Genomic DNA, 10,474 nt, shown 5'->3' on the forward strand with positions numbered 1-10,474 from the left:
TAACTACCACAGGCGCAGTGTAATTGAAAGAGATTTCGATAATCAACCAAGCATTGCCTTCTCCTTTCAAACTAAGAGAACTCTGGCAGAAAAAGGCCAAACGGATTTATTTGAGACATCAATATTGAGGTTTTGATCTTCAGCTGTACTTTAAGGAGTTAATGAAAGCATCCACCTACCTTCGTCATCAGTAAAAATCTACCAGTGCAACAAGCAGAGACACACAAACGCTAGCCGACATTAAGGCGCTTCAGCTTGGTTTTGTGCTCCACTAGTGTTTGAATCATGTTTCATGGGGTGAAAGCCGCTGTGTGTTTCACTTACTTCCATCTCAGTGGTGCATTTAAACACAAACGACACTGGATTGGTCTTTTCTTTATTAGATTTCAGGGAGTAACAGGCGCGCGGGGCTACACAAACATCCTGGTGGATTCCAGTAAGGAACGCTTTGTGGAATGCGTATGTTTTCTGGTTTGTAGTCAACCATGATATCAGTCATAATCTCTACAATTAAACCGTAACAGCAGCCATAGATGCCATCTTCCTGCAGTAAAGAGGTTATATGTATGATTTAAGATGCAGCCTTGTCATCAGTGGCTCCCTGTACAGCCATAACACTGAACAATCGATACTTTAAATGTAATAATCAATGCCTTTTATAGGTCCACTGAACAGTAGGCGAGGTATGCTTTATTGCCATCACAATACCATGAAAAAAAAAGGCTACATTAAAAGCTGGATTCCATTGAGCCAATCAGAAGCTGTGCTGGTCTCCTGTGTTGGTATGGCACATTTGTTTCTTTCTTCCCTTCCTGAAATCCTGCCCTGTATTTAAACTGGGAGCAATACGTCACTGTGAGCGCGGTCTGTGCGCGTAACCACTTCAGCCTACACTCAGCCTCCACTTTCAACACCAGAATAACATGTGACATCACTTTACTTCTACAGGGTTGCAGAGCGCGAGCAAAACGCCAGGGCAACAGCACCTACATTTACAGACTGGTTGGGAGCTTTTGGGGAATTAGAAAAAATCCTGTGCTCCAGCAGAAGAACTCGCAGCAGAAGTCCGTCCTACTTTTTGAGCCAGCAATCTGGAGATAGGTGTTCACGTGGTTCTTACACCCTGAGAAAAATAGGAAGGAAATCACAAAACAACACCCAGCTTCAGAAAATAAAAACAGCTTCGGGGGGGGAAAGCCATTCTTCCAGCTTCAGTTCAAAAAGCATCCTTGACGATTTTCCTCTTCCTGCTGCTGACCCTGGGCAGGATGCTGAGACTTGGTGCTCATCAGTCATTTTACAATCTGTAGCTGTAACTACTTTCTCTCCAGGTTTTTATATATATGTATATATATATATACCTTCATTTGTTAAGGGGTGACACGCAGCAAAGTGCCACAGGTCGGAGTCGAACCCGTGGCCACTGCAGCAAGGACTGTACGCGGTGTGCCAGCTCTACCAGGTGAGATACAAGGGCACGCCAAGTCAATCTTTTTTTAACACAATGTGATTCACAAATATGGTCAATAGGCCAGTATTTTACTTTATATTTAAAATGTAATACAATATTACACAATGTCGTATATGATGAATGTGCATATTTTTTTCCAATATATGCACATGAATGCATTTCATTCTTTAAAAATCATAGGACTGAATGCATTAAGCTAACAGCTCTGTAGTGTAAATGGCAGGTATGTGATTAAAAATAGCCCCTTTTCACCTTCATTTTAAAGTAAATACTGTTCTCTTTAAATTATTTTAAAAACAAATGAGTCTTTAATAGGGCTGCTATTCTCGTCCTCCTTTCCATTTCTGTTCTCCGTACCTTTCTATCACGCCATGCTTGTTCTACAGACAAAAGGTTACTTATTATTTCAGCTGGACCATTAAATGCCTCGCTGTTCATATCGGAGTTTGAGTAATGACCATCTAATGGCCTAGAAATGAAGATTTATTTTGCTCACTACAGGTCACTGGGGTCAAGATCCACTGAAAAATGTGTTTTTCTCCCTGGGCTCTCCCGGTGCAGTCACTGCACGCCTGCGCTGATCTCCTTTGCTGGTCGAGAATATGTGGAAACAATGTAAAGCAGGCAGCTTGTCCCTCCAGCTATGTGAATGTGAAGCAGGGTCACTGCAGCAGAGGACTGTGGTTTGTGGCCTTTAGCTCTGCCACCTGGCTAAACAACAGGAGAGGAGAGATATCCGTCCTGCGTCAAGCTCCTTGCGCCAGATTAATGGACCGGCTAAAGCACAAGTATTCACCTTTGCACCGCGGAGAGCCGACTGAAACAATGACACTGCTGCAGTCTCGGGTTTCATACTCCCTGCACTTCACCAATGATACGATAAAGATATGGATGCTGCATCAACAGACGCAGTTCAAATCGGTTCAGGTGTTAAAAACGACTGGCCTACTGGTTTTAGATACGGAGTAGCACAACGGTCATCACTGGTGAGAAATGGAGCGGTCCGAAATAAAATGTCACAAAACAACGAGGAATGCCCATCGCAGAGTGTGGCATCCTCCATAATCAACTGCCATGTCTCTGGTGAATGTAAATATTACGTTTTGGTGAGTCTGCTGAGCATGACTGTATGGTGCTTCAGTATGGGCCCATGCTAGAATCCCACTGCTGAGGCATTGTGTCGTCTGCGAATCTGACGATGTGCCCGTCCTTGTGTTGTCTCCTGCAGACATCTGTGCAGAGAGGACAAACACATCCCTAAGGGGAGACGGTGGAGGAGAAGCTCCTTGAAGAGAAAACGATGACTGAGTGTACATGATGTCATCTGTACAACCCAATTAAGATTATAAAATATATTTTTTTAGCTAAGATTTGAGGCTGGACTGGGTGAAGACAGTTGTGTGGCTTAATAGTTGGCAGTGATAGAGATAGAAGGCCCCAATTCAGACCCTGCAACACATCTCGAGAACCACACTGCACGTTTCAGCAACTCTGTTTTATTCAAAGCGATGTCATTCAACCGCAAAACTTTATCGAATTTGGACATGAAAAAGAAATGAGTCACACGTCATGTTATCTTAATTCATATCACAACTGCAAAGACCACAGGGGGTTACAGACAAATTAAAAAAACGTGTCCTTCCTCTGCTTTCTTCTCTATCTCACTGCAGTTCTGTTGCACTTCCTGCGACCGACCGAAATCCAGCAAAGGAAAGTGACAAAGCCACCGTGAACACTGGCTGTCAAGCGGTCAGATATTTAACCTGCCATGTGACAATGGGCTGAGGCACAGAGGGTCAAATCCCACCGCGGCCAGTCTCGAGCGATAGAGACAGCTCCCTCTCACCGTTGGCTAATCCTGACAGAGAGACCCTGCCAGGACCATTAGGGTAAACTGCGTCAGCCACCGTAGTCGCTGGGCGCTTGGAAAGAACACCGGGGAAAGGTGCTGCTATTGAAAACACAGACGAGAAGAGCAACAGAGCCAGCCAGGCACGTGATGCTCAGTATCATGAAGATTAATGTCCGAAAGACTTGTTGGTCGTCATAAACATGTGTTCTTGCTTTTCTGCAGGGTAATCACAGGCTTTCTTGTGGTTTTTATTGCTCTGTGACGCAAGTGCACAACGACACGGATGCAGTGTTTCTGAAGGCTGCCAAATCCTGCCAGGACATCACACTTTCACCCCCGACTGAATCAGCTTCAAACAGTCATTTAGCCATTGTTCACACTGTCCTGGTTGGCCTCTCTGTTCAGTATTCACCCGCTCAGAGACCTCCTGAATGAAATGTTTGCACACTGACTCAGCGTGGGTTCATACCATGGCTCTGGAGTGTTGAAGGACCACAGACATACCAGTGTTTTTTTGTTTTACTGAATCTCCTTTTGCACAAGCCGCATTATCTTTTAATCAGACTACTTTCCAGCTCCGAACTTATTTTTCAAGTGCTTCATTTCCTCACACACGTTCAGAAAGAGCTGCATTCAGACGTGGATATGACACTGACATCCACGCTGCTGTACGTTCTCTCGGGTGGCAGGATGAGACAGGTTGTACCAGTTATTATTCAAAGGATCCTATTATCAAAACGACCAGCAACCGTTTCCTACTGCGGTAATCTCTATGTCGGTGGGAAGGAAAACTAAAAATATTGACCACCGCAACTCAATCAAATTGCAATTTGGGATTATGATTGACAATTCAAATCCAGCTGCAACTGAAACAATTGGTGGATTAATCGGCCAGTCGACACAAAATGAATTGGCAGCAGTTTTCATAGATAAGGTCGATCATTTCTGTCTTTTCTTACAATAAACACTACCTAGTCTGAGCCTCTCCAATTTGAGGATTTGTGGTGTTTGAAAAACTTCTATGGTTGAATGTGTTTTAGACCAACGACTGGACTGAACACGTAATTTGAAAATCATTCAGTCACTATGGGCTCAATGAGTTGAGATTGAGATTTCTTTTCATTTCATGGACAAAACTCCTGAAAACAACCCTCACATTAATCAATAACAGAAATAGTTATTAGCTTTAGCCCAAACAGAAATGACTAATGTTCAGTCTCGTCTTAGATGAACATTGCTGCTACTGATGCCAACCACAGTCCGTCTTTGTTTCCATAACCACAATGGCATCTGTCACTCCTCCAAATTACAGCCTGCATAAAGCTGTAAAGACTGTGGGCCTAGTGCGGCTCAAGCCGTCAATGACGCCGTAATTGTTTCCTCAATGTCAGATAGACGGGCAGACGGCTGTGCCACTCAGTGTAGCCCACCGGTTTAAGTGGTGGCCTATTGATTGTCCATTGTGTGCAAAGCCTTTGCTGAAGCAGCATCCACGCGCAGTCAAAGCGCTGCTCCAATCAAATGATACCATCTTCACAGCCAACCCCGCTTTATCTGCAAAGCACAACTGCTAATATCGGAGGATAGGCAAGCTTGTGTGTGTGTGTGTGTGGGGGGCTCAATCTTAATGACCACAGCCCACAGGATTTGCATGTTCAAAGGCTACACAACTGGTACTCCAAAGTCCCCAGAGGAAGCCACAGTACTGGTGTGGATGGGATGATACTGGGGGGATCATGTGCAGGGAGAGCGCCCGGCTTCAAAAACAACTAACAACAAAGCATTATTTATTCATTCCCCCCTCTTATTCTGTCTAACTGTAGGACGTGAAATGTCCCCAGAGAACAACTCATCCAATAAAAACTTGGTCACAAAGAAAGGAATGACAAAACATTATTAGGTCACTGATAAATGTCAAATAAAGCCCTAAGTGGCAATAAAAGGGGGAAACTACAAAAGCACATCGATAACTGGACTAACTAAGAATCATTCATCTTAAAAGTGTGCCTCAGTCTGCGAACAGTGACCTAACAAACAAGTAAAACATGATAAGGAGCAACGTCTGTTTTGAAAGGCTACTTAAAGGCTATCGGCTAGGTCAGGATTAGCCACAGCTTGTACCTCTGCGACACTCATCCTTTTACCCTTTAATGTTACTTTACGCTAAACGCAAAAAGTCGGTTTTGCCCGAGACGACGAAAATGCAAAAATAAAAGTCTCAAAATGCAAAAAAAAACAAAAAACAAAAAGGCACAAACTGACTACTTAAGGTTAGATTCCCACCGAGGCTACAGCTCCTGTTATGTTAAGTAGCCTTGATTATCTCTGCTGATAGAGGGCTTAGCGGGATGTAGCCATACGTAACACGGGAACAGGCTGAATGGCAACAGTTGCGCACACACACACACACACACACTGCTCTGTTGCAATGTTATAATGTAACAACTGAGTGTCAAACACACACAAAACGCCACTTTTACAGACAGGTTAGCAGCAGTAGTCACATATAGTAAATGGTTTCCTCTGACCTGTTGCGTCCTTTCAGCCGGATTCATCATCACAGCCTGCCGAAAGCTGTTATCCACATAAGACGCCATTGTTTTGGAAGACGCCGTCTGGAGGATATTCAATTTCTTATCCTAATACGAGGTTTCCAGATGCCCAGCGCCACGGATATAAACAAGAGAAGTCCCCTTGCTGTCTTGCTTTATTCTTGTCGCCTGTGCTCCGATGCTAGCGGATAAGCTGGGAGTGCCCCGGAGCCAGGCCACAACTGGAGCCACACAGCCGAGCAGTCTCCTCGGGGTGTCTGTCTCTCTGTTGCACCGAGCCGAAACCGGCTGCCAACACCAGTCCCACCGGGAGGAAACTCCCTTTAAAAGCGCGGCTCGAACTGTCTCTTGGAGTTATTTTCTTAATGTGAAAAATGTCCCTTTATTCAAGGCAGCGTTCATCAAAGCCATTCCTTGTCTCTTCAGCATTCTGCTAGCGACGGAAAGAAAACCCATGTAGGAGCCACCAAACAAAAAAAGTGAGCTAACGACTAACGCTTACCCCGTCAACAACAACCCGGCGTCCATTGTGAGAGGGAGAGCCGAGGACACTCACTGAGAATATTCATTGTATTAACATTTTTACTGGGTCTAAAAGTGAAGATAGGTCCGCCGCCGCTGTGCTCTGTTGTATGCCACCATGGTGACTGACACAGCGCAGTAAAGTCAGCAGGAGTTAGCGCTCACACTGCTCCAAAGCTTTTCAAAATAAACCTCCAAAAGGAGCAACGTGTTTGACGTTAATACAAAGAGACAATGAAGGGAACAGTGTTTTTAGGGAGGAGTCTGCAGTACGTGAAATATACATGTTTTTTTTTTTTTTTTGCCCCCCAAAAATGTCATTTCATCTGCACGCTATCAATAAAGACCTATATGCAATATGTCAGGGGTCTTTTCAGTAGAAGTAGCGTACGCAAAACGTTGGATATTTATATTAGACCAAGCACTATGACGTAACATAATCATTTAGTATCTGTTTTTAGTTTATTCCTATATTTAATCCGCGGAGTGTTTCTTATTTAGTGATTGTAGCGCTTGGTTTGTATTATTGTTGCTTACAATTACGCTTGCTTGGTATTGTCAAAGGTACGATCTTATTTTGAAGGTTAAATCATTGCATTTTCTGTCTGACTGTTGCTAACTGTGTTTGACTTGACGGAGCTGTAGTCACAAGGGGCGGCTCATGGGCGAGTCCATTGAACAAAAAAAAAAGAAAAAAAGAGAAAAATTGGGAATAAGGAGGGGGGAGTGCAATGTGGCAGAGTGGTGCTTTGGGGCCACCTAGTGTCTGAAAATGGTAATACACATTTAGGTGGCTCCAAAGATGCACCATTTCATCAACGGTGTTACAAAATCTTAGTTATCCTGCCCTATCAGTGGTGAAAGAGCTACTCAGGCTTTTACTTTAGTAAAGGTAGCAGTGCCTACAGTTACTGAATAATACAAATCCTGCATTAAAAAAGTTATCTGAGTGAATGAACAAGTATTGCTATCAAAATGTAGCCTATTTAAAGTACCAAAAGTAAAATGATTCATTATGCAGAATGGCCCATTTCAGTGATACATATATAATAATATTACATTACTAATGTTGCAGCTGGTAAAAGTGGACTTCATTTCCACTACTTTATATACTAAAGGGTAACTTAATCAATAATAAAAACTTGATTAATAATCTGAATCTAAAAAAGTATTTATTTGACATTAACTAGTAGTTAATGTCAAATAAATGGACTGGTGTAAGAAAACAAAATGTTGATTTCCAAAATGTAGTTGAAATTGCACTTAAGTACCGTACTTGATTAAATTTACTTTGTTACATTTCACCATTATCATTAAACATTTGATCCGGATAGGAAGAAATAAAAATAACAAAATATGCATGTCTCGTAGCAACATTGTCAGATTATGGAGAATAAAAGAGAATTGCAGAGTAAAGGTAAATTCATTATTATGTGCCACAGACACACAAAGTTCCCAATAGGAACGCTACATTGTGACAGTCGGCTTTAAAGAGGCATTTCATTCATAAGCAACCTTCAGATTGAATAATTAGCTTTTTCTGCACAAGCTGACTCATACACTCAGTGTCTGCACAGGGCGTAAAAATGCAAGATAAATAAAAAAAGAAACAAGACATTAAGTGAAGTCCAGTAATTCAACTCTATAACCTATATCCTGTATTTAATATACGTATATAGGTATGAATAATCAGTACAATATACAAAATTAAATGACAATATAAATGCTGTGCTGTTGAAGTTGTTACTCTGTATATAACACGTTAAAAAAACACTCCAGTGTTACCCCTGCACCTTCATGTAGATTATTTCAGTAAGAGATCTGGGATGAATTTAGAATAGAGTAATATGTAGTGGACATGCTTCAGTATAAGAAGCAGCCTTTGTTTTTACAACTTAACTAGGACACAACCACTGACTCCATGACAACCAGTGGTTGCATGACAACCGACCATGACCCCATGGACAGAGCAGACCGCCAGGCTCTAGTTATCACCCAGGGGCACCCATTAAATTGGTGTATCTATCCTGCAACTAATCCAAACATCACACTGGAGGGAAAAAAATGATGCAAAAAGGCGGAGCAGTTGCCTCAGGGTCACAGCATGGACAAAGGATGATTTTTACAGGTAGGAAAAGCATACAGACAATGTACATCTATTGTATCGACACCGTGTGTCATTCTAGGAGGTAGAATGTGAAGTTAAAAGTTTGGAATTTGAATTGAAGCAATGTTTCTATTGTTATCACTCCCAAAATAGCTAATTGGTGGGAAAGTATGTATTGTCAGACTGCTATAACCCAGTTTCCTGTGAGATTATGCGACAGACCCCCAGAGCATTGTTTAACAATTATATAAGCATATGTTCTGTGTCCAAGCAAATAGAACTGTAATTGGACACATGATGGCACTGTAACCAGGGCCAAAAGTAATACTGTATGTGTGTGTATGTATGTGGGTCTGTGTAATTGGGCTGTATGTGTCTGTGTGTGCATTAGGGCATGTCCACATAGATGTTTGCTTTCACTGCAATAACGGATGTGTTAGACAACACACAGCGGGATGTGCAAACATATTGCTTTGTGTTATTGTCTATCACTCTGTATTCTATTATTATATCACACATTATTTTCTAAGGATGAATAATTTATGCTTCCTTTATGTAACTGTTATTACTCTGAATAAACATTTAAATAAAAAAAAGGAACATCAAAGAGAATCCATGTTCTGAAAAACACTGATCCTTTGCTCCAATTCCTCTTCAAAGATAATTAGTTGTAAGAAATGCCCTGAAGATAAACACTGAATGAATGCACCCTTTCTATAAACAATCTATTTCTCTTTTCTCTTCCATCTTGAACGTCTCATTGTCATTAGTTCTGTTGGACTCACCTCAGTAGCTGCTACTGGCACTGTACAGAGATTTCTTTAATGTATGCTGCACACTCTTTCTCTCTTTTTATTAACCTCTCCATACATGTCTTTAGAGTCTCAGTTGTAAGTAAAAGATTCAGGTTCCTCTGGTTGGTTTAAAAAAATATTTTCTTTCCACTGGTTCTAACAAGGCCCAGATGGAATTGGAGACTACAGACCAAGATCAAATTATTTCCCCCGGTACATCGGTGTGGGCACCTCATCACCTGAGGCCACGGGTGACCTCAGTTACTTGTGTCGAGCTGCACCACATGCCCCCCCTCCTATGCCCAGGCAGAGCTGCGTTGGGGAGGTAGGCTGGGGCTGGCAGTACAACCAGCTGTTGAACAGCGGGACGCTGCTCAGCAATATGCAAATTAAGGTATGGCTAAAATGCACTGTGTGCATCTTATGCAAATGAGTAAATAGAGGCATCATTCTTCAGGAATGTGGCACAACATCACACTGAGCATGACTTTGAGAAACTGATGTAATATGCAGCACCTTCATTTTAGTTAGATTTATTGATTTTCGTTGTTATGGTGAGTAATTATGTGTATAATTATGTTGACTCGTGACATCATGAATATTAATTTTACCTCCTGCGGATTAGAAAAATGTTACGATAGTGTATCATGCTGTATACATTTAAAACTACAGCATTCCAGGGTTAAATCAAACTGAACTCAATTCTCCTTTTCTGACAGAAAACTGATATACGGACCGCATTGGAGGACAGAGTGACTCACAGGTTCCAGTAAGATAGCATTTGTAACCCTAACATTGGCCACGTTGAATGTATTTGGTTTCCATTCCCCAGAATCGTATTACACGTGTGTGTGTGTGCTGTGTTTGCACAGTGTCTGCTTTCCCCATTCATAATGCAACACTTCCACTTTTGCAGCTACACACACGCCTCAAGCTGTTCATGAGAAATCAGCCAGACAGACATGGACACAGTCACACCACTGACACAAATATGGACCTAAACAAACCCTCTGGAAGGTTTACACTCTACCACATTAACAATCTAAAGTAACACAAAATCTAGAACCAACAACCCTTTCTATCATTGAGTAAATTGCAGACCCTTAACTGAGTGAGATATTTTATGTATACCTTATATTATATTCAATGTATAACAATAACTACAGAAAAAACTGA

The 10,474-nt window shown here is 41.9% G+C and overlaps 2 protein-coding genes across 9 annotated transcripts in view; one reads left to right on the forward strand and one right to left on the reverse strand.

Annotated features, from left to right (window-relative positions):
• rapgef2 (Rap guanine nucleotide exchange factor (GEF) 2) overlaps positions 1–6,524 on the reverse strand; it is a 101,165-nt gene extending 94,641 nt beyond the window's left edge. For 6 of the 8 annotated variants that reach the window (XM_035669016.1, XM_035669019.1, XM_035669017.1 and 3 more), the window contains exon 1: positions 5,852–5,920. In XM_035669016.1, coding sequence (XP_035524909.1) covers positions 5,852–5,920 — 69 coding nt within the window. Of the gene's footprint in view, positions 1–5,851 lie in introns of all 8 variants that reach the window. The other 2 variants (XM_035669022.1, XM_035669020.1) reach the window with 1 other exon arrangement.
• A 1,940-nt stretch (positions 6,525–8,464) lies between these two features.
• Positions 8,465–10,071, forward strand: LOC118333941 (uncharacterized protein C4orf45). Its single transcript, XM_035669761.1, has 3 exons — positions 8,465–8,525; positions 9,463–9,692; positions 10,018–10,071. Exons 1-3 carry the CDS (start codon positions 8,465–8,467, stop codon positions 10,069–10,071), a joined length of 345 nt encoding a protein of 114 aa, XP_035525654.1.
• Positions 10,072–10,474: the final 403 nt, after the last annotated feature.

The sequence above is a fragment of the Morone saxatilis genome, unplaced genomic scaffold (assembly GCF_004916995.1).
Source record: "Morone saxatilis isolate NCDOM2014 unplaced genomic scaffold, NCSU_SB_2.0 Contig22, whole genome shotgun sequence".
NCBI classification, from domain to species: domain Eukaryota; kingdom Metazoa; phylum Chordata; class Actinopteri; family Moronidae; genus Morone; species Morone saxatilis.